We start from the raw sequence: 27988 nt of genomic DNA, 5'->3' as shown, positions 1-27988 counted from the left end.
AGCAAAGTAAAGAATAAAAGTTAACAAAGTTTATTACATGTTTATATACAAACAACCCTGCAAGGCACACCTTAGTTTAAATAAGAATATACAATACATTTTATTCTTGAAAGCAAACAGGTTTTAGTTTTGAAATATATATTAATACAAGTCTGTTTAGTGTTGGACACAGAAAGAAGGCCCCAAGTTGTGGATGTTCAGTCGACACAAATAAGAAATACAAAAAACACTCTATGATGTAAACAACTCAACATACTCTATATGGTAAAAGAACATTTCTAAATGTGGACAATTTGTGTAGAAAACGGACCATCAGTGCTTTCTGATGAAGACCGTTTGTCTTGTGATTAAATCAAAAATGGACAAAAAAACCTGTCCTATAAAACTCTGTGCTTTGTATTGTACTTGAAGGTTGAACCATACAGGATGAGAAGATCGGCTGGACCGGCACTCTTTCAATACAGGATTATGAAACGACCTTCGTCGGTAGGCTCTTATTTTGTACTTCACATGGGCTGATGTGAAAGGAAAGGCCATCCAGATTCAAGGAAGGTGTCTTTTCTTGTTAGGATAATTACACGTTTTTATCTAATTTATTGGTTAGGCTAAAACACTATTTAAAAAAAAAAAGCCTTTTTATAAGATACTCTGTTAGTCGTTTCTGTTTGTGAGGCCATGGATGAGCACACTTAAAGCGGGGAAGAAGAGAGACAGAGAGGAGAATAAAATAAGAAGTTGTTGAGCTGCAATGAAAATGATATTTTATTTGACATTTTGGAAGTTGTCCTCAATAAAAAGTACGTGTCTTTTTTTCATGAAGATTCAGGGTAAAGGCAACTTAAGCATTCACATATAAAGCACATGGTTATAGTTATTATCGTATTGTGTACATTGTTCAGTTCAGATTATTGATCATGTGGTGATCAGTCACGTCATTCTGTCACTCCACTGAAGCTGCCTTTGTAAGAAAAAAAGAAAAGAATAAAAGTTTGTCCAACATCAATCAGGACATTTGTGAAATAACGTATTGTTATGACTGCTCACAGCGCATAAAGCAACGATTGAAAGATGAAAGGACGCGCAGTACAAAGGCCTGCCGTGACTAATGAAACAAAACAAAACTCAACAATGGCACAAAAAAACATGAAATGGTTGGGACTTCAAGCTTAGAAATGTTAAGATGCAGGCTGTCATTTCACACAGTTTGCCATCTTAAAGTGTTGATGGCCCACCGTAAAGGATTTGACAGATGTCACATCCCCTAAGTGGCTGCTGACTTGCGCCATAATGTGAAAACTCTCTTTACCTTACAACTACAAGTTCAACAAAGGTCCATCAACGTTGCAGTCTTCTATTCATTCCCTTAGAAAGACCAACGGGTGTCTGACCAGAGATGGGCCTCTTAGAGGCCTAGGAGCGCTGAAAGAAAGTGGCAAGTCAGCACCTTTTCCTGGGCTGCATCCTCTGGTGTTTCAGAGTCTTCTGGCTGTGTGTTTTATTGAATATTCCTAATTGTTGATGTTCCGGATGGTTGACCATTATCATGCCAGGAGGCCCAGTCGCTTCACCTTGGCAGACAGGAAAGAGTGGATGATGAAGACCATGGTCTTGGGGCAAGAATGGAGGTCCAGTTGCTGAAGAAAAAAAGAGAGTTTGGAGGAAATAGGAAAGAGAAAGAAAGAAAAGTGAGAATTTAGAAAGAAATGACAACAAAAGTGCTAAATGTGAAAATATGGTTAGCTGAAATGTAATTGTAAGTATTTAAATACTGTAAAAAAAACATTTCCAACATCAGTAAATTGTCAGTGATTGTGATTTAAGCAACTTGACCTTCCTGGAGCTTTCAACCACATGTCATGGTGTCAGAGTTGGCCATCTCCATCCACCAACGAGGACCATGAAATGCGACTGAAAGCTCTGCAAAAGGCTGCTGAGTGGATGGTGTGTTTAAGATTATTTTGTCAAAACCACTTTGTCTGTATAATCATTTAAACAATCCAGCTGCATTGTGATAGCGCTCTAAAGTTCAGACATCTTTCTATATTAAAAGTGCTGCATACCGAGCGAGTTCAATGGAAAACAGCAACTTACAATCTCGGCCTCTGGGCCTCCAAAGTCGAGGAACATCATGCGGACCCCATCGTCTGAGGACATTCTTAGGCGCTCGAAGGGCTGCTGAAGCAGAATACTTTTCCTGACACCCATCTCTTCTGTGAATAGTGTGAAACCCTCATCAATGTGGACTCCCAGGGTGCACTCCTTCCCATTCCAACTACAGGCTGCCAGGGTAGAAAAGAACAACAAGGCTTACACAGGAGCGGACAAAAGGCAATGTCATGATTCTACAGCACGCGGCTGTAGCTCTTGTCAAATAAATCTGGATTTATATTGCATTTTTCTTGCTTTCTCATCTTTGTTGTGAGCTCAGTGGAACAGTGTTGATACAGAGCCCAGAATGCTTGGCTGTATCCTGTGAATGTGAGACTGAAAGGATAACAGTATGATTCAAATAATGGTTATTGTTAAGAAAAACATAATAGGCCTGAGTTAAATGGAACACTCGTCCTAATTCAGATTCTAAAATTAGATCATTTTAGGTTTTAGGCTGAAGCTTTTTGCACCACCTCGTGCTACCAGCAGAGGGCGATGTAACAGCGTTACTGCACTGCACTGCCCTGTTTGGCTCACTTAAGTTTCCAGAAGAAACTTTGATGACTAAAATGCAGAATCTGAATCATGGAAGTGAAAAGAGCTGCGGTCAGTGCAGACGTGGCTTATAAGACACCATGTATATACATGCTCTTCATAAATCTGATGACCAAAAGCTTTCCTTTCTAAAAACCCAGTTCAAGTCTTTTACAAACACGCAGCCAGAAGAAATCTCCAGAGATTGAGGACATGTTTGCCTAAAGTCTGCAGTCCCTAAATCATTGTGCAACAAACAATTAACCGTATCTCCTAATCCTGCTTTGTGAGACAGGCCTCCTTTATGTCGTGAGATGTTTGTGTGTCTGTTGAATAGAAACCACGTCTTGTGCCCGAGCAGTAATTGTATGGATTAAATAGATTTCAGCTTTTTGAGCACTTTTTGATTGCCAGCAGATCCGAATTGAAAATATCGTCATGTTTTCCTGCATGACAAACACATCTTGAACAACTTTCCTTGCATTTGTCAGTGTGAAAGACTTGTCAATCACTTTTACAGTGACAGCTGTGTTGTGTTTGTGTTGTGGGAGAGGGACTCCCACTTTATTCATAGTTAGATCGATTGTGCCTTAAAAGGACAGAAAGTAACAGCATGCATTCTCTTTGGGGGGGATTTCATAGGGAAACAAAGGTCTGGCTGTATTGATCATAAGTACTGTTGGTACATGTGCTATTTAAAATACATTTAATGCTGACTCAATTATTTACTTTTGTTTCTGATACTCATCGTAAACTATCCGGCCCGTACTTTGAACTACTAATAGAGGCAGCAACTGCAACCTGAATTAGAATAGCTGACACCTCAACAATTATTTCTTATGCACGACATTATAGACCTGATATGCCTCTCAAGATGTGTCACATAACAGTGAAGTTATCAAAAGAAACTTGTGCTCAGTGCCATGAGAAGAGGGTGACCCTGGTGGGAGTCAAACCTTGAACCTCGGTTGCGTCATTCAGGACAAAATTCGAATTTTTCAGACTCGTAGGCTGAGGAACTGTGCAGCCAGAATGAAGCCAGGACTGGGAGTCAAACAAATCTCTGCATCCGTACCCGCGGTGACCTCCTTGATGAGCTCGGCCGCGTTATGGCAACCCTCCACCAGCAGATGAGTCCAGGTGGACAGCTCCTTGGCAGAGTCCACCCTGAACACATGGGTCTCCACGCCTTGCTTAGTGCCCGAACGCAGGCCAAATGAGAGGTCAGAGTCCAGGAGAGGAGAACTTTTGCCTGGGCCGGAGTGGACCAGTCTGAACGGGAGAGGAGAGAGCATGAGAGGAACGTGGGCGAGAAAGAAGGGAAATTAAGATTCATAGAAAAGGATGAACCATAAAGGGCAAATGAAGGGGTATGCATGTCGAATTGTGGGATGTGGAGTGCACAGGAGAGAAGGAAAAACACATGAGTCATAGGCTCTGGTTCCACTCATGTTTTCCAAATGAATGTGACGCAAAATGTCCAATAGTCCACTTATGGAAAGAGCGAGCTTGTGCTCTCCTGACTGGGCCAAAACAAGCCCAAAAAGGCCCGTTTTGTCATTTGCGGGCTGCTGAGGGTGGAGGACAGACGTTTATTAAATGCCAAACATGTTACGTGTGCAAAGTGTGACAGTGAATATCGAGTACTGTATGTGGATGCAGGCATTTGTGTGTTTGAACCTGGTAGCAATGAGCGGGTGACTCTTTGTGGGGCTGCTGAGGCTGTCTTTGCTCTCAGGCAAGGAGGGATACAGGAGCAGGTCTCTGTCGGTCAGCATGGCCAGTACGGGTTTCTCTGGACCCTGGGTCACCTGCACATTTGCAGCAGAGTTGAAGAAAGCATTTAAACTCACTCGTATGGTGCATTACGATTATCATTCACGGCACATTTCTGACAGTAACGCCCAGGGACGTCAGTAGGCTGCTGATATGAATGAAGGATCTGGGTGTTGCTGCTGCATGCGCTTTAACATAGGGTTGAACCTTATTGCGTTAGAAAGTGTCTTTAACCCAGAACGATATGAAGAAGGCAGAAAAGCATTAGAAAAGCATTAAACACATAGAACAAACAGGGCAGGTCTTGCAGTTTGTAGATCTGCATTCTTGCATACCTGCTCTGTAATCCAGCCCAGATGTTTGACCTCCGTGCCAGGTTGCATGCTCTTCATCTCCTCCTTCACTCGTGGTAAAAGGCTGGCAGCGCCGGCCTGGATGGCGTTGTACCAGGACTGAGCCATGGCTGGGTCTTTAGCCCGCAGGAACACTGAGTTCCTTCTGCTGGACGAAATCACCTCGAAATACCTGGCAGATGAGATGTGAGGGAGAGAGAGGGGAAACAAGGACGAGAAAATGGAGAGAAGGAGCCATTAGAGAAACAGAAGACAAAAGGCAAAGAGAAAAGCTTCAGGGTGAAGAGGAGGTTTTAGATATTAACAAAGAGAATGTGTGAGGAAGATGGGGAAAGAAGTCCCTTTTACATTATTCTCTCTAAACCAATTTGTTATTTTCCGGTTGTGATCCGTCAGATTTTCTTTTTTTCTGAAAGAATGTATGTATGGATCAAATATTGCGTCAAACTTCCAGCATGCTGTACCTGTTCTCTGTGTCCGGGGGGCACTGTTTTCGCGACACCTGGCACATCTTCAGCGGGATGCTGCAGGGCTCCTTCACCTCAGCAGGGGAGAGATCAGTGCCCCTCTGAGGTGTGGAGGGGGGAGAGTCCCAGGGGAGGCCGGCCCCGGGGGACCCCGAGTTCTTAAAGAAAGCCGACATCTCCTTGATGTACTTCACTGAAACAGAGTGAGAGTACGAGAGAGAGAGAGTAGAGAATTAGATTAAGCGGACAGGCAGAAGAAGTACACGAGGACAGAGAAGGGAGAGGATTTGCGATGTGAATACAGAGCCTCCAGGTTTGGAGATGAGTTGAGAGCTGCAGCAGCACTTTACGGCCTGAAAAAGAAATTCAACTGGAGAAAATTCTCTGCCAGTTCAGATTTCTTCGCTTTCAGTGCTTATCGTGGTTTTTCATGAAGAAGAAAAAACACTCTTAACATGGCAAATCTATGCTTCTATCCTAAAACTAGAATTACTCTCTGCCAACCAGTCAAGTTGCACTTTACATCCACATCATCCTATGTGTGGAAAATGTCCTAATTATCATATGAATTCTTCAGCCATGGCCCAAAACATATTTTTGTGAGGTCACAGTGACCTTTGACCACCGAATTCTAATCAGTTCAACCTCTCCAAGTAGAGGTTTGGGCCAAATTTGAAGAAATTCCCTCAAGGCGTTCCTGAGATATCGCTTTCAAGAGAATGGGACGGACAAATGGACGACCCAAAGTATAATGACGTGGAGGCATAAAACGGAAACCTAAAAAGTATGATTTGCTCTAATTGCCTGTAGTTGATTTTTGTGATTTAGTAAATATACTCTTTTTTTTTTCTTGAATGTATTCTTGTTTGGGGGCGTTCTGGTATTGGGTGAGCCGGTCTTAGGCACCAGCTGTTGTCAGAGAGGGTGTGGTCTCCTCCGGCTTTGTACTCGCACTGTGTGGTATGACATTTATAATCCAACGGAAACATTTTTTACTTGTTTTTCTGCATGCATGTGTTTTGAGGTTGTTGTTTTGTTTAATCTTGTGTCTCATCGCTGCAAACCAATTGCCCTTTAGGGACAAATAGTCATTCATTGAAATGAGTTCATCATCGCCAATAACGACCACGGGTCAACGGTGGTGCTTGTCAATACGGTCAATGCAACTATTGACTGTTCTGTACTCCGTATGAGTGACGGAAAAAAAACAATAACTACAGGGAACGGGAGGTTTAAGAGCACATGACCACACTGTGGGATAGAAATCACACTTTTCAGAGGTCACACCATTTTTCCAATGTAAAATATATTTTTAGGATATTACATTTTTATTGTATAAAAAGTGTAAACAGAATATGTCTGCTCTTCTTGGTTTGTTTCCACATAACTGGTCCTATATTACTTCATAAGTAGTGCGTAATTAGACAAATTGTTACCAAAGTATTTACAAGATCTTCATATTATACTTGTTCCACCTTAAAAAGGACCACATTCAATATCTAAGCCCATAATTACAAAATGTGACCCATAATTCCTTTGCAAGGTATTCAAAGTACAGCCTTTTGTGTCGTTATCCAATAACTGTAATATTGAGACCCATAATCATGAGAATAACATTGTCTTTTGTTTTGGAACATTGCCCAGCTCTTTTCTGCTCACATCTGTTTTTATATTCACAGTTTTCCCACTCGCACACCTACATACACCTACACACACACACACACACACCTACACACACACACACACACACAGAGAGAAACACACATGGCCTCAGCTCCAGTCCAGTACGCTGTGGTATGGGTTTGGCAGAAGTAGCCACTGCTGGAGTAAAAATAGCCCAGAGGACATGGCATGAGGCTGACGGCTGCAGGCAGAGCTCTGGTTTCACTGGGGAAGTGTGAAGTGCTCTTCTCGCACAGTAGAAGAGGCATGTAGCCAGAGGGCAAGCAGAAGAGTCGCAGCACAGGACAACGGTATAGTGAGAGAGGGGGCTTCCACCGCTCCCAGAATAAGAGCCCGCCAGTCAGTCGGGCAGGCAGCCACACAATGATTTTGTTGAAACATCAAGCCTTACATCATATCTAGGACTGTGTAGCAGCTCCTTCACCTTTGTGGTTTTATTTCACTACACACATTGCACTCAAGACTTTCAGGATTCTCTCCTATCAGGAGGTGGCAGGGTGACTCGGTGATCAAAGAGAGGGTCAAAAGTTGCATTTTAAGGTAACTCCATGTACTCACATGTGAGCACTGTTCAAAATGGTGCAGAAATGTTACAGCAAAAACAGCATCCATGAAAAGAAGAAAAAACATTTCAAACCTGATGCCAACATTTCAATTTATGTCTGAAGGGGACTTAACTTGCTGCAGAAAAGAGAATGACCTACATTTTGAAAACAATAAACATAGTGTAGCTCCTCTGAGTCAGCAGAATGTTGTCTTCTTTGTCTCTTCTTCTTTGAAAGCTATCCTTTCTCAATAATATTGTCCTGGATCTCTAATGTGTCCCTAATCTTTCCCTGTCTTCAGAGATGAGGTCGGTTCCATTTTCAGTTTGGTTTGGGGATTGTTTCCATATCTGTAAGATAAAAATCTCTCGCCGTTAAAGTTTTTTCTCTGAAATCTATTAAGAATCATGCAGAAGAACAACTTTTTCCCTCCACTTTGGATTAAGACCACTGAAAAAGCCTGCTTCACATACTCTCTCTCTCTCTGCCCTCGTCTCTTCCCGTCTCTCTTTTCTCACTCACTCTCTCTGGTCTACCAAGATGGTTTCCTGAGACAAACATTTACGACACACAAACACACACACACAGACAGTCTGGGTTGAACGCAAACACTCGCTCACACACGCATGCATATCCAAAAACACATTTACGGTGAGGAATCCCCACGGCTCGGTATCGAGCTGCAATGCTCAGATTTATGCTTTCTTTTTGATTTGTTCTCTGACAGGTTGTTTTGCTAATTAAAAGCTGTGTTTGTAATTAAGACACATTTCTATTATTGCAGTTTGTGTTTAAATAACATTTAAGAATCCTGAAATGTTGGTTGAATCCTGAAATGGGTTTGTATTCTTCAAAGTAGCAGGGGAAAGAAATCGTTTTGGTATTGCAAACGTTACCCAGCCTTCGAGGTATCCCTGTAGGGTAAGAAAGACTCTTCTTTACCACAGTTTTTTGTTCTATGCCTCTGTAACATTACGTTATGTGTATGGACTTAAATGACACCCACTTAACATGAGCCGAATGCATTTGAAGGCTCTATAAAAGTTTATTTCTCCCGTTTCCACGAGCAAATTCTAAAGTCTACTTGCCTAACTTACACTATGCAGAATCAGCTCAACGTACCATGAAAAATCAAAACCAGACACATTGGGGATGTGTCGACTGGGAACACGGAAGCAGTGAGCAACCAATATGTACCAGCTACCGCTTTGAAGTAGCTGTCAACTTGCATACGTAATGTTTCATGGAAATTAGCTGCTGTCGATTTGTTCCCGTGCCAACCCATTGATGTTTGTACCACGGGGTCGCCAACTGCTGCCTTGTTGCTGGACCAAGGCCATTCACAATTGATGTGGTCAATCTCAATATGGCAGGCGAGGCCACAAGACTGGCAATGGAAATGGGATTTCCTAAATTATTGTTTCAAGTGGAAGCCATGTTAGCAGATCTCCTGAACCCTGTGGATAATGAATAAGAAAGAGCTGCAGGATTTTCTCAATTCAGTCCTGTTGTGGGTAAAGGTCCAGGTACAGACCCCAGACTGTTTATAAGAGGTGGACATAGTCGTTGTGATGTCACCCATTGGTGTGTGGACTGTTCTATTCAAGTCTTGAGACCGGCCTTAGGCCATCACCATATTGGATTTTGGTCGTCGACATCTTCTTTTTTGCAGCCAGTGAACGGAAGTTACTATATTTGGACTGCGGAGGAGTGACTGGTGGACGACAGGCAGTATATGGTTCTGGTAGCGACCTGTCAATCACAAGGTAGCCACGCCCTTAAGCATACCCTGCTGTAAGGTTAACTTACCAAATGAACATCATGCTGTATTGAAGACTTGAAACTAGCGATTGAGACCATAAACGCATGTTCACAGTGTTATCTGAGATAATAATCGAGTCATTTTCTCATAGACTTCTATACAATCAAGACTTCTTTTTGCAACCAGAGGAGTCGCCCCCTGGTGGCCAGCAAAGAGAATGCAAGTTTAAGACACTTCTGCATTGGTTTTACTTTTCAAAACTGGAGGTTGTACCTGTTTAAGACTGGCACTTCAGAGACGGCTATCGGTTCACGATTAGAATGTCTCAGTCATGCAACTAGCTTTGAATAAAAGTTTCTCAAAAACAAGGAGTGTTCTAGGTGCTACTTTTTGTCAGTGGTTATTATTCATTATTATGTAAGACTGAGTTTATGTTTCATGCTGCACAAACTGCAGAATGAAATAGGCTGGGGGAAAAACACCAATCATAGCGAGTGTAAAGAGAAATTTACTTATTTACTTTTGTAAAGAGGCTTTTACGTTTTTTCCGGAAACGCGATGTGGAGATTAGAAATGTCATGCATTAGTTGTGGCCCCACATAACAAATGGGACGGGATGGCTTTCAAACAGAGTGGTGAATGAAAAGGAGAGGAGAGAGGGATGCAGAATCGAGGGGGAGGTGGAAGAGGAATGAACAACATGGGAAAGAGAGAGACGGGAAGAACAAGATTGAGAGAATAAGAAAGAGTGAGACAGGCAACGCAGAGAGACCGAACGTACGGTTAAGCTCAGCCAGAAATGTCGCCATGAATACCAGTGGCGGCACATTCAATACAGAGCTAAAATTAGCTGAGATGGCACTGTTATTACTTTAGCTTATCTGGCTGCCAGCGAAACTACTTTTGTGCTGTGTGTGTGTGTGTGTGTGCGCTCTTTGCTTCTTCTGCAGAATCTGCCACTAAGCTTTTCCTTCTCAAGTCTTCACATTGAACCTCACAAATCCTGCCCAGACAGTTTCAGCCAATTCAGTTTTGACACAATTCACTTAACTGTGGTTTGAGAAACCTTTTTCTCCTCCAGTTCCCCTGTGTGGTTCAAATTGCCAAAAGCACAAGTTGAAATTTTTGAAACTGTGCTTAGCCAGTAGTCTCTATTGTGTTGATTGGCTTATACACACACACACACACACACACACACAGACATACACACCGCATCAACCCAACCCTCAGCCTGCATTCACACACACTCTGATGGTTTAATAATTGCTCCTACAGGTGTCTACTCTGAAAACCAGTAAGTTGATGTAGTTGGCAGTCGTTGTGCCGCTGGCGAAACAATGCGCTCCAGCTGAATAACCCCCTGCCACTGGTTACCGTGGGAGCAGCAGGAATGTCATTGGCCAGTCAGCGACCTCAGAAGCATGCTGTTGGCTCTGTAAACCATGTCAGACGAAGAATGTCCCGATGTTACACCACCAACGAGGAAAGATGTCCAAAACAACATCATAAACAACGGGAACACTCGCTGTCTTCATGGAGTACATTGGGGTCAGGCGAGGCAAAAGAAAAACAAAGTCCAGTGAGCCCACTTACAAAGTCAGCCAGTCATAAACGAGATGGTGTAAAAGAAGACGCCACTAAATATTAGAAATGAGATTATTATTATTAAATGTTGTATATTATAGATTTTGTAAACAAATTTATGCACGAAAAAAAAGGAGTGTGTAGATCCCGACAGATACAACAGCATGGACAATGTTATCAGCAATTGTTGGCCAATAATAAACTTTGCAGTACTGACTACAACATACTGATCGAAGCAGCTTTAAGCGACTCTTATGTTTGTCAATGTTTGTTTATGTTACAAACCAAATCAGGTTTATTAATATCCACATCAGTCTCACAAATGTATTGTCAGTCAGCCTCTATAGCACAGAGAAATGCATGCTTTCTACTCTGACTTACCGAACCCTCCGGTGGTGTTTATGTCTGTTTTGGGGCATGTGTGTACATGTAGGGATAAAAAAAAAAAAAAAGAAAGTGTACGTCTGTGATCTCATGTACAGTTAATAAAGGCTGGGTTATGTGTTCGCTAATTAATGCGTGTCTCTTTGTGGCGGCGCCATTCAGCCGAAGATTTCTGCTGTTCTGAATGATTTAGAGAAGTTCATTGTTCCTTTAGCCCATCTCATTAAAATCATGGATAAATGCCCACATTGGTGGGGTGTAAGGTACGGTACCAGAGAGGCTGAGAGGGCAGAACACACCGGATCAGACTTCGAGACTAATTCACATACTGCCAGAGCACATATTTGATGACTTTGCATAGTGTGTCAGGAGAGTTAATTATCCTAATTCAACAAAGTAAAAGTGAAGGAAACTTGAGCAGGATCTGGCGGAGGACAAGAACAGAGTGAAAGGGTGGTTGAGAGGCAGACATTTCCACTTACAACTTCAGGGTTTTTTTTGTGTGTGTGTGTGTGTCTGGAGACCTGTTTCCTGCGTCGACACAAAGAAACTACATTTTCCATTCATAGGTTATATTTGCTCGGCGTGATTCAAAGCGGTAACTTGCTGTGCTGACTCATGATCCTCATTTCCAGTTTGTTTTCTTCGTAATGAGAGAAATGAAAGCCGTTAACATGAGATTCCCAATTTAAAAAATAGCGGCCGTCTTTGGAAGAAAACTGAAATAGTTCATAGATGTCACTGCAAAGTTACATGATATACAGTAGAATGATGAGTAAAGCTAGTGGGATATTATGTGCAAGTGGATCTGAAATCTTCAGGAGTAAAAGTCTAATACATTTAGAGCTGGCTGCTACATCAGCAGTTTTTTTATTGCGAAAAAGTCCTTCACACATCTTTTTTTATGTTAATTTCTTTGTGTATATATGTATTTATCTAAATAATGGCTGCATACTCACCCTCCCATGCCTCTTACACCCCCTCCCATCCCCTACATGCACATGCTGCACAAAGCTGTGAGATGGTTCAGTGGAGACTGAGCCTGGAATGAAGTGAGAGAGTGGCACAAAGACCGGGCCACCAATTTATCAGGGGCCCCGAACCAGGGCAGCGGGGTTCAGAGGGGGGACTGTTAAGCAAACTTGACGCCACAGAGGGAGAGAGGGCCTTACAGAGAGTTGTGCTTTAATAAAGCTTTGTTATTGCGACTTAATCCATTCCCTCGCCGAGTCCAAGCACAATGTCCTCACGGGCCAGCAGCTCTAAAGGAAAAAGGAACCACGCTTTGTGTGCAGAGGGTTTGAGGTTTCACTGCACAGAGACATTCAGGACGGAATCACAGAAAATACAGTGCAACCCAGACTGCAGGAGAAGACGTGCACATGAATTAATCTACGATTATGTATCATGACGATTCATTTAAATTCACACACTGAAAAGTGACTTTTTTTGCTCCTTCTCAGCCGTTTCTATCCAACGTTTTCGAGAGAGTAATATACAGTGGCAACCAGTTTGCAACATTGCAAAAGCTGTATTCATATTCATTTGCTTTTCATGACAACAAAGCACATGATACTGCGTGCTGACGTCACTTTTTCCACACACAAACACTCCACAAGAAAGAAGCTAGTGGACAGAAAAAGGATACTGGCACGATACAACAATATTCTATATAAGTGCCACTACTGAGGATTCTTCTCCAAATAACTTGCAGCAAAAAGGCAAAAATAAGTTTGACTTCCCTGAGCGATGGCTACATTTGTGATTGTTTACCTGAAAGAATTGGAGCACCAGCTGGGTGGGATTTGTTTCTCTGAAAGGTGCCAAATACGTTCAGTATCAGCACCACATCTGCTTGAAGACCTAGATGTGGTGGATACGTAGGAATCCTAAATCGAAGGTTTTTAAACCAGGAAAAGAAGGGCCACGACACCAACGTATCTAGGTCAGTGTAAAGAAAACACAAGGAGCCACATGTCCTACTGGCGCTCCACCACTGGAGATACACCACACACTCATGTGCTGGCGCCAAATGTTCAGCCACTGGAACATGTAAAAACGACATTATTTTCTTTTCACAAACTCCTCTCCCGTCACTCAGTTTCACAGACAACTTCACTGATCTCACACAAACAGAAAACAGCAAAAAGACGTGTACGCTCTAAACGAGACCGTTCTGGATCAGTGAAGGTTAACTGGAAGACCAAATTGAATAGAATTTAAATTTAGTCGACACTTAAAATCCGACTGCATGGACTTGCTCTACAAAACAATTCTACATCTAGATAATGATACATCTTGAAATTAAAAAGAAGGCCTTGATCCCTTTATAGTTAAATAATTCACTTTTATCTATTGGAGCTGAAGAGAAGCCCTGAGAACAAAGATCCAATAGGTAGTAGGAAAGTGGAGGAATTCAGTCAGGCTACAAGGGAAAGGTTTATTTTCAAAGTAATAATTATACTGTCGCAGGAGCGCGAGTCAGAAAGTTTTAATTAGGGGATAAGTACATGCGTGTCACTGGCATATCTGTACGGCTCCAGCGTCAACACTGGTAGGGTTCATACTTTTATATTTCCACTGACATCCTTTCATTCATCAAGTATGAATTTTGAGCGAACGGAATCTAGTTGAGAATCCGATCACAGACAAGTCGACCATGTGTTGATTAATAGTGCACAGGCTAATCAGAAAAACATCCGTGTTTCATTTCACAGGGTCCACACTGGACCATTGCCACATGCAGATGTACTTCTCAACCAGCAATTACATTTGACTGGCAGGTCAAATTGAGAAAAAGACAAGAAAAAAAAAATTTAAAAAAAGGGGTTTGTCCAATCTATAACTCTAAATTGGTCTTCTAGTTATGAGATACTGCTGCAACATTTTCTAATGGACACTATCGTGCACGTGTTTTTTTTTTTAAAGACATATTTCATTAAAACCACAGCAAAGCCAGGAATGTGAAATAGACAGAGCCACCATAGACACGCCAGTGACTGTACCAATCCGGCATGACGAGCTATCCAAGCAATGTTAGAGCACAGTGAGAGAAATGAATTCATTCTGCAGGTCAGACTGAGAAGAGAAAAAGACAGGAATCCAACACAAGAGCCAACGATCATGTACCAAGAACAATAGATCTTGTAATGTTTAAGGTCGCCTATAGAGTGAGCGACAACAATGATCGCGTGGGTTTATAGGTCTAATAAAATCTTGGTTTCGAGCCGCGTCAAACGGATATTAAATTGAGGAATGTCCGATTAAGGGATGACTGAGCGCTGAACTACAAATATGTAAAGAAAAAAAGCCCTACATTTCTGACAGTCACCCAAGCTCACATTTAGCCGTCTGTGGACATCTCCCACGGGTTCTGGATTGACGGCAAAAATTCTCGCACAGTGTAAAGCGGCTTTTAGAAATTAGTCTTTTTTTGGTGGATATTTCTCAGAAGCGGCCATGAACTCCTGGAGAAATGAGGCTACTGGTAAGCGCAACCAAACATACAGGGAGATGCTGCTGCACGGAAACACCAACTCTCACGTCGCTGACTGGGTTTGAGGCGGCTTGGCCCAAAGATACCACCCGAGACTTTGCAGTTTTGAAAACTGTGAATTGGGAAAATCTCACTTGCCTCCCTGGCTACCTGTCTGGCACGGTCCAATAAGTAGACACGGGGCCACTCTCCCGAGTCAGCGGTACTGGTAGAAGTAGTGTGTCTGTGTACAAATTCAAATTGCATACACGACCCGGTCTATTCACATCTTACACCATGTGTGAACATGACTGACGCTTACGCTGCTTCAGTATCAGAACTTGTAAAGAATACATTTTAGACAAAGAATGAACGGTACAGACTGTCTTAGCCAGTCGAACGCTGTGAGGAGCTTTAAACTTTACTACAAAAGTCATTCCATTCCATAAATCACTCACTTAACCAGACTTGAATCAGTGCAGGAAGATAGGGCTGGAGTACATACACACATATATATATATATATATATATATATATATATATATCTCTGCTGGCCTTGCTATATGGTAGGTCTCTTCTTTTGACGGGTGGTATTCACGCACGTCCTTGGAGAGCTTGATTTGTAGATATGATGTTTTAGCCCTCAAAGCAAACTGTAACTCAAACTGCTGGTCTGCACTCTTCCAAAGGGCTGCCCTTGTATTAATAACCCAGACTATATTCATGTCAATTTATGAACATGATCTTCAGCGGCTACCTACAAAACCAAAACTACCACGTGGTCGATATCTACAGTTGAACAGCAAAGAGGTGCAGATCACACAACTCGTCTGTATTGCATGCGATACAAACACAGTATTTGATGCAGAGAGGAGCACGAGGGGTGGGTGGGTATGCATGCGTGTGTGTGTGTGTGTCACAAAGAGAGAGAGATTAGGTTTGGGGTTAGCTCTTGGTGAGAGCGCTGACAAAGCATCCTTCAGCTAATGCTCATCACAGACACAAATGAACCTCTTCAAATCTAATCTCTCCTCAGCCTGAAACACACTCCTACTTGTGCATATTGAATTTTCACATTCTGGCCGTTTTAAAGAAGTATTGACGCACTTCCAGAGGAACGATGCAGTCGATGTAACATAGTCACATTTATTAAATACAAAAGTGCAACCGCTGTGACTTCAAATCAAAAGCTGCGATGAAACCTGAAAACACAGCCTGCGTGAAAGGCTTGATGTAAAAGAAACCCTGACAGGCCATATTGAGTGACATATATAGTGTGTAGAGCAGGTGTTTCAAATCACTGAGCAATCAACATGAACAAAGAAACAGATCACATAGAGCAGGAGTTTGTTGCCAAATGGCTTTTAATGTCCATATGTCTACAATATCTGAATCAGTAAAGTAGAAAGTCATAGATTCAAAAGGAAAAGTAGAAAAACAAACATTTAAACATTTTAAAACATTTTAAATTAACAAATACTGTATGTTCTGGAGACAAATTCTATGTACTCTATGTCTACGTCCATGGTGATTGCCATGTGAGCTTCTTGATTTGAATCACCTGTTCTATGCCACACAGGATGACCAGTGTTTCTATAGAATTACATTGCATCTGCGTGATTAACACTTAATCTTTCAAACACAGTTAGAAAAAAAAAAGATAGGTTAAATTATAACTGCATCAAGCAAAAAGTTCTGCACATATTAGACAATGATATTTAATGTGTCAGCAGATTAAATGTTTTTGCTTCATTGCGGCGCTAACGGCAATGAGCCAAATCTTTAATTTACTCATTCACATATCTTTACTAAACTGCTATATATATATATATATATATATATATGTTGTTTTGCTTTAAATGTGACATACCTTTCCCCAAACACATTGGACTTTGTACAAAGTTGCTCAACAGGTCATGCTTGCATAATGCACATTGGCCAACAGCCCAATGGGGATAACAAAAATCAGGAGACTTGATACAGCTAACAAGACATGTCCTGATAAAGGTTCTAGACAATGTAGAGCTTCCATATCTAAGCTTACTTAATCCATGTGTGTGTGCACTGAGCCTCGCGCACAGACACACAGAAAATGATGCCCCCCCCCCCCCCCCCCCGGGTATCCAAGTAAATTCTCCTCCTATACTACCCTCACAAGTATAGAAATGGACCTGACCACATGAAATAGTCAAACCGAGGCCAAAACCTTTTAATAGTACAACAAATTGTTTTGCAAACGGGACATTTTTTTGAGACCATTGGGGTTTCAGAATGATGGGTCGTCGTAAAAAATGGGCAGGCCCCCAGTCTCAGACAGCTGTCAGCTGTGCGCTGACTCGGAGGGGGCGACTAGTCCTACGTTGTAAACAGAACGGGCATTTTTTATCTTGTGGCCATCCAGAATGATATGAATCAACTCTAAGAAATAGAACGGATGCACAGACATGTCAATCGCGTTGTTGTTTTCATCCCGAAAACAACACACAACGTTGGGTTGTAGAAATATCTGTTTCCAGGGCACCCTTGTGATTTCCTGAATAACGTATTCGGATACAATCTTAGTGCATTCGAGGAGATGCTGTCCAGGACTGTGCGATGTTATCCCCGTCTCACCCCTCTCTATGGTGGCAGGTTTTGAGTGTGGGAGATTGGAATTGCTCAACACTTTGTGCATTCAGACGTGGTCTGACGACATGTTGGACAATCTAGTTTGTTCCGAACAAACCGCGGCCTTTAGCCACTGAACTAGAGGGTCAAGTATGCTGCCAGTAACCCAAACTGGTACATGAATGAGGTAGTTGTACAACAGCTCTGAACGGCCAATGGTCCAGACTATTGGTCTCACAACAGGCCTCACCAGCTCAACCGTTAGAACGTTACATTCTTCCCCTGCGCTACGAAACATAATGTACCAGCACTTTGACTCCTACATACATGAACAGCACTCGCACACACACACACACACACACACGCCTGCTCCCTGTGAACAAACCCACATGCACACACACTCTACCGCCACCCCCCCCCCCCCTCACATTCACACTTACCTCGGTGCCCTGACCTGTCTTCAGTGGCCCATTTATCCCTCTCTGCTCTACACCATGCATGTGAGTATGTGTAGTGTGTGGTTGTGTAGCCGACTGACTTGGTGCGTGTCTCTGGTACATGCCTTGCCTCGGCTGGCAGGCTGGGGGCAATGATGGATGTATTTTCAGTGAGAGTAGAATCCAAATTAAAACGGAGACAGAGTGGGGCAGTTCAGAGACCAGCGCTACATTCTGTAGCTCATCCAATCCCTGAACAGCTGCTTCATCGGTCTTCAGTCTCTTTTATTTCTGTCCCACTTTCATTCTCAATTTGAATTTCTTCTTTTTTTTTTTTTTTTCTTTGCTCCGTGAAGCATTGTTTAATTGTTCTCACGGTTAACCTTTCGCAAAAAGTGATGTAGAAATCTCCCAATCTATTGTGACAGCAGCCCGTATGAACCCGCGACTACACAATAGCGGCACATTCAGGTGTGATAATAAAGTGTGTGTGCGCCTGACCGGGAAAATATCGAGGTGACCTATAATCCTCTCCTCATCATCCACTTCCTTTCTCTCCTCCCATGTACACACAGAAACACACACACACACTTGCAGCAGACTAAAAAAAAACACACAGACATGTGCTCATACGCCCAAACACACACACACACACACACACAGTCAGGCTGTAAATGCCGCAGGGCGGAAATGAAGGCACCTGTGGTTCTGTGGTTTCATCGGGTCCGTTCTATTTATCTGACCCTCTCAGGAGTTCACTGTTCCTCTCTCGCAGACACACATTGATTATTCCATCAGCATTCAGATGAGACGTGCAACAGGAACACAGAGGGAGGCTAGCAGAGGGCATCCTATTGGAAACATTTAGAAAGGCTATTTTCTATCTTTCAAACAGACGGATTGACTACGCACACATACGATTTATGAAAAATGTATGGAGTGCTAAAACTCTTCCAAGCTGTGTCACATCTGCGCAGCTAACAACTCTTTACCCTTCTCAAAACCAGTCCATTGTTTTCATCTCATGCACATAGACAACTTTGAAGTCAACCTTTCAGCCAGTACACACACTCACTGACAGAAATACACAGCGTCCTTGGAAACATCCTTCCCCTCGATTGTACCGCTAAAGCTATGAGGCAGAGCTCGGCGTCGACGCCTCGCATGTGCTGCAGCAACAGCTGCACTGATCTAAGTGGGCAGGAATCTGTTTAATACAGGCTGTCCAAAATATTCCTTCTTCTTCTCGACTTCCAAAAGAGTCACAAGCTCAGAATGCGTGATCGGGCTTCTCTTGTAACTCTCTTGAATGTTGTGAAAGTGCTTATCCGACATATTTAAGTATTACTGTATTCCAGATGTTTGAATGTGATGGAGGCAGTTCCTCCTTGATCTGAGTCAAGGCCGTCTGTGAGCACGTCTGTGGCGGCTCGTTTTGTTGCTGTGCACATGTAAGGAAGACTGTTACCCGACCTTTAACACTGAGGAGGTGCCAAGAAGGAGCTCGTTTCTGAATGTGTTTCTGAGTATCTTGATAAACTGCCAAAACCAAAATAAACTTTGGACTCGAACTTCATGTCAAATGAACTCAGAAGTATTTGTGTGATGCACAAATAGTCTTGACAGAAAAATCTAAATCGTAAAAAAAAAACTGCAGCTGGAAAAGCTCATAGCCCTCCAGTGTTGACCAAAAAGTTTAAATTCTTTACTTCCTTTATTCCCTTAAAATACCCCAAAGCTTCTCACTACAGATATATGCGTCCTGCAATCCTGCAGTCGCCGGGTCAGAGACGCACAGACATCTAAGGATATCAAAATATACTCTCACACACACACACACACACACACACACACACACACACACACACACACACACACACACACACACACACACACACACGCACGTAACCTTCTCCCCTCAGTGAGCCTTCAAGCCTCTTTCGTTTCCTCACTATCAGGTCCTCAGGGGGAAGGGAAACCCATGAAATGATTCCTGACACGACGGATCACAGAGCAGCGCTGGTTGAGCCGTCTGATATCAACACTTTTCTGCCTGACTGTGGACAAGCAAGGCAGGGGGATTTGCAATGATTTCCCCCGGCTGTAGCTCTCGCTGTGTCTGCTCCGCCGACTGAAGTTACTGATGCCAGCCCACTGCGCCAGCTAACCCACAGAAAACGCTGTCACATGGCAACGCCGGTTTTAGTGTTCCTTCCTTTTAATCCATCCTCTCAAACGGAAAGTTTATGTCATGTTTCACGACTCATTCTCATTGAAGTTTACTGAACCTGTCTTTTAAAGTATACGTAAGTGTTAGGGTTTGTTTCTCTCAGCTGCTAAAGAGACTTTTTGGACATACAAGCTTTTCAATTGGAAGCATACGTTGAGAGCACATAGGGGTCTGAACTCAGCTCGGCTCACATCGCTGAACATGACTGTCAGCCTCTGTTTGGACTCTGTGGGTGAGCGCTCTCTTAAAAGATGAAGAGAGCGTAGCGATCAGTAGAACGAATAATAAAAGCAAAGGCTCCAAAGTGTCAACTTTTATGCTTCTTGATGGGAGCATATTCTTTTTGAATAGCAACATCCTGTATAAAACATCTTCGCCTTTAGACGCTGTGCATTTGGAACGAGCACATTTTTGCGATTCAACCCAGAGACTTGAAGTGAGCTTGGGTGGGAGAGGCAGAATTCCTGTGACGCAATCACTTGGCAAGACGAAAGATTGTATTTAATCCCCTTTATTCTGTCCTCACAGCTCGAGACCGCATCTCAGATTAGCCATGTTGTTTCACACCTGATGGTGGACTAATGCTTTTAGACAATTGTGCAAACACAAACAAGTCCAGCAAATGACGAAACCGTAAGAGCGAGACAGGGAAGGACAGAGAGGTACAGTGCATTAGCATGAGGGAAGAAAAACGCCCGCAAACACCTGCTGACTCCACAGTGAACCTTCCTATGCACAGCAGCAGAACTCAGATCAGACATGAACAGCAACAAAGTGCTTTCTGTCAGTGTCAACAGTGTTTGATGGTTTGGGAAGGCTGCTCATTAGCATGCCGAGATGCTCAGATGTGAGAGCCACAACAATATTGGCAAATTTGGAGTTTCCTCTTGCCGTTTCAGTTCAACTCATTATTTTGATACTTCCGAGGAAGTCTGATCAAAGTTCCGATTTAACAGATCGTCTCTCTGCTCATCATGTATGGCCCTCAAGGAGAAATCAACCCCAAGTGCTGGAGAAACGCAGCGAAAACATATCAAGGTCTCAAAAGTTTCCACCCGTGTATCTATTTGGAGCAGTGGAGCGTCAACGGGGAAGTGCTACTTTTTCATGAAAGTCGAGGATTTAGTTCTTTCACTCTCTGAGGAGTGTATTGTTTCAGAAATATGAAGGACTTCTTTGTCATGCAACAAGAGATAGTTGTGACATATTTTCCAAGTGCATCTTAAAGTTAGCTCCTAGATTCCTGTTACATTTCACCGTTTACCGTTTTAACGGCAAAGCAGGGACAAAATAGAAAGGACAGCAGAAATGCTCCATCATGAGAAAGACGGAACAGATTCTGGGTTTGATGTTACCTTCAAGGATGACTTCTTTGCCAGTTTTCTTCAGAGCCTGCACAGCCTCGTCGTGAGTGGCCTCCCGTAAGTCATAACCGTTGACGGACAATATGGCGTCACCGACATAGAGCGCCTCAGTCTGGTCAGCGGCCAGGCCTTTGAAGATCTTGGAGATGAGGATTGGCATCTTGTTCTCCTTCCCACCTGCATGACAAGAGGGGGGAAAAAAAACATTTTTTTTCCAGGAACCCGCTGCTTTAGCTGCACATTATACATACATTCACGTTTGCAAAAGTGCAACCCTAAACCTCAGCTATTGACCCCTCATCAGCTTTACCAGAGCAGCTGGGAATTAAGTTATTTTCTACTTGCACAACCCATGCAAAGTGCAAGTGCTTATGCTAAGATCTGTGGTTCACTCACAAAGAAAATGGAACATGGCATGATGTTTGTATGAAATGCCAACTTCAGACTAGACGGTGCAGAGTTTCCAACTCGCAGCGAAGAAGACGACAGCAGAAATAATAACCGACAGTGAAACCCAAGACAAAGATACCAGCTTAATTGAATGTAAAGATACAGTGCATGTTGTCCAGTAACTGCATGTCATAGATACTACAGAGAGCGTCTGAGGACAAACACCGACAGCAGCGATTACCCCGTCATACTAACTTCCGCAGTTTCCCATCTCTCCCTCTCTCTCCCTCTCTCTCCCTCTCTCTCTCTCTCCCTCTCTCTCTCGTTACATGAAGGTCAGCTGGTAAGCTGATGGATCTGCCTTTTGCCGTGGGCTTCCACTCTCCATAAAAAATATCGCCATTAATGTCAGCCGGCAGTTGGACTCCGGCCTTCAGGCTGCTGAGAAATGATCTGAAAGAGGATTACGTTTAATTAATTTGAAATACATCTTCCACAGGTTGCTTCCTCCGGGTGATTACTTTGGATTTGACTCATGTATCTTCTTTTGGAGGCCACTGCCTGGTGCTCTTCATACATTTTTTCATTACACTCTTTTTTTTAAAAAACCACACACTCCTATTATTCATGGCAGTCACTATGCTGATCAGGTTAGAGAAAGAGGGATTTACCAGCTACTCCACCGCTCTGTGACATCAGATGTTGTTTTTAAAGTGGAGATGAGGTGAAAGGGACCTTTCAGCAATGTTGGTGGTCACCAATATATCTGTCGTCAAAACTTGAATCAGAATAACTACAAAAATCATGAACTTGAATAACAGTTTTGAATCATTAAATACAGTAAATGTACTGGCATTTGGCACAGGGACATGAGGGCGATTTGCAGAATGTCCCACGATGAATACGAACATATAAAGTTCTGCACAGTGCAAAAGGAAAAGAACATGTCTTGCAATGGACAGTAGTCCGTACATTGCACACTTCACTGCAATCTGTCAAGCACCAATATTCGGACTCTGTTCAAATAACGTAGCATACAGTTAGCTGGAACGGTCGGACGGGAACTGAATTACTATAAAAGAGCAATTTTTGGAAACTGCTCAGCACTCGAGAGGAACCTGATATGAAACTCCAAACTGAATACTGCTAATCAGTGAGGGAGAGAGGTTTAGCCATGCCTAACTGAAACCCTCTAGAGGGACCTAGATGCGATTCTGACTGCTCGGCATGGATGAACCTGCAGAAGGACCAAAAAGGAATGAGCACAGCGTTTTTGCCACAGCTGGGGCGGTCCTCTGCCAAAGACATCCTGAGTCGACCGACACTAATCGATTAGTTGGTTTAAAGTTCTGTAAAACTGACTTTATCCACAAAGAATCACACAAAAGCACCAAAAAGTGATTCAGCATAGCAAAAACATAAAAAACGACTAATCGACAGAAGAAATAATACCAAAACAACCGATTAGTTGACTAATCGACTATGGGGCAGCGCTAGCCAGAACACCGCTAACCAATCCTATGAACTACATTTCCCTTCATATTCTGAGGCCTAGTGGTTTGTGAGGAAGCTTCCATTTGGATAGAGCAATCCCTACTTAGGGGCTCAAGTTAGCGGATGTAAGACCATTTTAATTCACTCGTTGTTAGCCAAAGCTAACAAATATCTGTTTACCATTGATTTTTAGGCTTTTCTTTTCTTGACTTTTATACCCTTTTACCCACATAATCTTTTGTGGGTAAATCTTTTTCTTAAACGGTTAAAACACGATGAAAATAAGCAAAAGACTCCCTTCCCTATTTGGAGCAACTGGCCTTTCTGTTTCGTTTTTTTGAGGACGGCACTAGAAACAGGATTAATAAACAGTGAAAGCGTTACGATGGTAACTTCTTGTTTTTTTTGTATCTCCAACCAGACTTGGTGATTGTTAGCCGATAAATAGCTGTGACCACTGCAGAGTCCTTTTTCTCTGGAATAAATGCTGATTGTAACCTTTCCCACTGAAGGCAAAAGCCAGATGTTAGTGGTTGTTATTAAGTTATTTGTTGGTCTGTTGTTGTTGTCGTCACTATATCTTAGGTAAAGCACTAGATTATACTATATGTGCTGTAGAAATAAGGTTGCCTTGTTACGTTGTAGAATGCTTTGTAACAAAGGGAGATTGTTTTGTTCGCTTCATAAGGAGCGCTTAACTATTTGGCTCTGTAGGAAGAAGCGATAGACTGTATTTATTTACAACCCCCTCGGGGAGTAATTGCAACTCTACTACTGTGAACTTTCTGTGGAATTGTTTTGCGGAGGAACTGTTGGTCTGATCAGCGCTCTCTGAAATCCTGAAGCAGCAATTACTCCTGTGAAACAAGCAAAGTCCAAAACGTTTTGTTTTTATGTGTGATAAATCACACATTCCACACAGGCATAAGCAGCTGTGAGGAAAACTGAAGTTTGCTGATTTGGCCACATACTGTCAACACGGAGCACCCTGAGGAACAGTTACATTACTGAGGATAAAGTAGACGTATGCAGTGACGACATGCAGGCATTTTGGAGCAAATCATCTCCCAGTAGGTCAGCAAAAGAGACTTTCAAACTCAAGCGGTAAACAGACCGACACATGTGCACGTATTCCCTGATCAGTATGTGCGTCTCAAACCTTCATATTATCTTTGCTCATGAATATGCACTACCATAGACACTGTAGTGAATTACACAAAGTATCTGTAGTAAAAACTACAGCACACACTACAGTACATTGCTGCTGGGCTGTTAATCCAACTACAACAGTAAGTGAGGCTCACAAATGCAGGGTAGATGTGGGGTCTTGCCCGACTCGAACAGTCAGTGCCAGTGAAGGAACATGTCCATTAAAACACGACATGCTAATATCTCATGTAGCAAACCGATGAACGGTGGAAGTTGATGTAAAGGATCTGTTTAAAGTGAATGGTCGGACAAGCGGGCCAAAGAGCGGTCTTGTCATTTGAAAGGACGATGGTGACATTGGTGTCAAAGTGATGAGAGGACGACATTGGCACCAACATGACACATAGATAGGAGATAATTGAATCAATAAGGAGACTAAATTACTTTTTACTGCTTTGCCAAAGAGGGCCAACACCAGTGACAAGTACTGCACACAGTACTTCCTTTTCCACCTATATATGTCCTTTCTAGTTGTCTTGCTCTCTTGGCATACCTTCAGGTTTACTTCAAACACCGTGTACTAACAAGGCAGCTGGATAAACATTGTTGACACATTGTAGGAAAAAACACGGTCAACACGTCTGCCACTCCTACACAGCCCTGAATCCACCCATGTTGCCTGCCCATCCCTGCCTTTTTTCGTGTCAAACACAGTTCAGCACCCTCCAGCTGGGCAGCCCGTCACTCCGCCTGACAGCAGCTGGTGGCGGGCGGGGGAGGGGTGGAGCCACCGGAGCTCCCCGTGACAGGTAAATGGACGGTACCCTGACATGTACCTAATTAGGTAACTCTGTTCTAACGATGGGTTTGTTGTGATAACGCTCCTTTCAAAGAATTCAGCACGATCAGCACTTTACTTCAACACACTTCATCAGCTGATATGCGTGTATAGGGCTAATGAGCGCTGGAACAAACACCAGAAAAAAACAAAAGACCTACCACAAACCTTCAAAATGCGGTGGTTAAGTATTCCTGATGAGCGCGCAGAGCCACTTAGGGAGAGAATAGCTTTTTTAATAATAGATTTGTTACATAACAATGCACCAAATGTTGTCTCATAATGTTTGGCCTAAAAACCGTAGCATTGATTTGAACTTGAAGTCATTACGTCACACCTATTTGAAATTTAGAAAACAAAAAACACACTGGGATAATTTAAACAATGTGAGGGAAGCTATTTAATCCAAATCCTGTTCTGGGGGTACTGTTGCTGCGATACAACCCACCAAACTCACACCAAAGCGTTACACCCAGCTCTTCTTCACTCTCACCAGTGGGCCTGTCTACAGAGATCTGGAGCCTCACTTCCTGGCCTCTCCTCTTAAATTTAGACATGTGAGGGGAGGGGTCGACTGCCTCCATGCTTTTTCTGCACGTTGGGGGTGGGCTCCCTAAAATTAACACGAGTGGAGTGGTCCATTCCCAGCCACATAGCTTTCATCTTTGGCCAATGACAACTGCTTGCTGCGTGCGGGTAGCTCCTCTCAGCTGTTCACAATGTGGTGTCAGCTAGCCCACAACTTTGCCCTGTTCTTTCATTTGCTTCACCCCGTTTCTCTTTGACACTGTACTATTTATTACTCCGTTCATTATTTTATTTTGTCTTCCTTTCTACTCATTTGACCTCTTGCTGGCTTGCATCAAGTTCATTTTTCTTCATATTTTTCTTGTTTTGTTGGTGCCTTTGCCTTCCTCTTTTTCTTTCCCTCTGCTAGACCCCTCTCTCTTCTTCACTGCCTTTGAACAACGGGCATCACAACAATGTCAAGCCAGCAGGGTGCCAGCAATGATTTTGTTTTAATAACATGCTGTCTGATTTTCAAAAGCCACCCGTTTCCACAGAGATGGACGTTACATTTATGTCATTAGGGGCTGGCTTTGTTGTTGTTGTTGTTGTTGGCGGCAGCAGTGGGAGAGAGTGTGTGTGTGTGTGTGTGTGTGTGTGTGTGGGGGGGGGGGGGGTACAAATTAACATGTCACCATCTTTGCAAAATGACATCGGTGCTAGTTCAAGGATGTCCATCAAATGGACTGTGTGCAAGGCAAGTGATAACCTGCCAATACTAGAATGTTAGACTATATTGCTCAGACTGCGTCATCACTGTGCTGTCCATTTTATCTTTTGTATCTATTCACATGGCTCCCCGTGCTCAGCCCTCCTAGTCTTCCTCACGCGTAGATTTTCACTGAGATAGCAGCCTGTTGCTGCAAGTCGAAGGAAAAGGCTTTAATCTGCCGCTGAACAGTACACAGCGCAGGTATGTAAGCCTGGCTTGTATGGAGAGGTCGCCACCTTTTCCCATTGAGAGGCAATAGAAGCAATGCTGGTGTGACTGTGACGCAGCGGCAGTGTGGGTATCTGTGCTCATTGACTAAGTTAATAAGCAACCGAAATAGTTTATATTCTGTAAAAACAGTGATGTATTTTCTATTTTTTTCCGTGACTATACTTTCATATAGTGCTTAATAAGTATGCACCCTTAAGAAATGTGGCTGAAAATGTAAACTATAGTGTTATAACACAAAGCAGTTGATGTGTGTTTGTCTTGGGACCGCTGTTGGGAGTTAGCTTCGGTCTTTTATCAACTTCAACATTACTCTCTGTTAGTTTGTGTGTGTGTGTGCGGAGCCACGCTGTCAAAGACCAAACCCGACGTTACACCACAGCAGCTGAAATGCCATCTCCGGCGGTGACTCTTGAAATGATTCCCCGTTCAGGTGAGTCACAGCGTGAGATAATCACAGCTGTCAACTTTTCTCAGCGCAAACAACAGCCCTGAATTGTCTTAAGGCTGAGCTAACATACGAGTCAGATATTTGTCTTGACTAAACGGCACAGACGCGTGAAATGTATCGCACGTATGTGGGGTTTAGCTCCACGGTCAGTCTGAAGTTAGCTAACGTTAACAGGCGACGGTCGTGTTTTCGCCGTCGTTGTCAAACTGCACTCAAACTCCTAACTAGCGGTAACTTGTGCTAACTGACGCTGACTCGCCGTTTGTGGAGTTAGCTGCTTGGATAGGTTTTATTTTAAAGTGTCTTACCTTTGATACTGATTCCGAGTCCTCCAACATCTTGCTTGGTAACTCGCACGGTGCGCTTCACGTTGGTGATGGTTTCTGGGACCGGGGACGAGCTTAGGTTCGGGGGGTCTCCGTTGATCGCGCCGGCGGGACTCGGGCTGGGCTTGGCGGGCTCCTCGACGCCCTCCCCGGGGTTAACCGTGAGCGTGTCCTCGGTAAGAGTGGCCAACACCCGGATCCAGCGGTCCACGGTCACTCGGAGTTCCAGCAGTCCCGTTTTCTGCGCCTTCATCGCGGCAGCCATGTTCAACGCATTCCTGGAATAACTCGAGACGGGCTGGCAGTCCTGTAAAGAGATAGGGGGGTGGAGGGATGGAGTAAGGGGAACGCACACACACACACACACACACACACACATATATTCTCTCTTCCCTGACTTTGTCCCACTCCAAAGAGGTTTATCCAGCAGTAAGAAGTAAAGTTAATTGAGGGTGATACGATTAGCAACGGTGTTGACACA

General features: G+C 43.2%; 1 protein-coding gene across 1 annotated transcript; it reads right to left on the bottom strand.

Moving 5' to 3' along the window:
• Positions 1–46: 46 nt before the first annotated feature.
• On the bottom strand, positions 47–27784 carry snta1 (syntrophin, alpha 1). The gene is made up of 8 exons (XM_079156601.1): positions 27490–27784; positions 21344–21529; positions 5279–5474; positions 4797–4986; positions 4366–4496; positions 3761–3957; positions 2092–2279; positions 47–1634 (listed from the first exon to the last, which is right to left on the bottom strand). Exons 1-8 carry the CDS (start codon positions 27770–27772, stop codon positions 1542–1544), a joined length of 1464 nt encoding a protein of 487 aa, XP_079012727.1. The 5' UTR covers positions 27773–27784; the 3' UTR covers positions 47–1541.
• Between the last annotated feature and the right edge of the window lie 204 nt (positions 27785–27988).

Source organism: Pholis gunnellus, assembly GCF_910591455.1.
Source record: "Pholis gunnellus genome assembly, chromosome: 3".
In the NCBI taxonomy this organism is placed as follows: Eukaryota; Metazoa; Chordata; class Actinopteri; order Perciformes; family Pholidae; genus Pholis; species Pholis gunnellus.
Note: the sequence above shows the minus strand (reverse complement) of the source record. Positions and strands in the feature narration are given on the sequence as shown.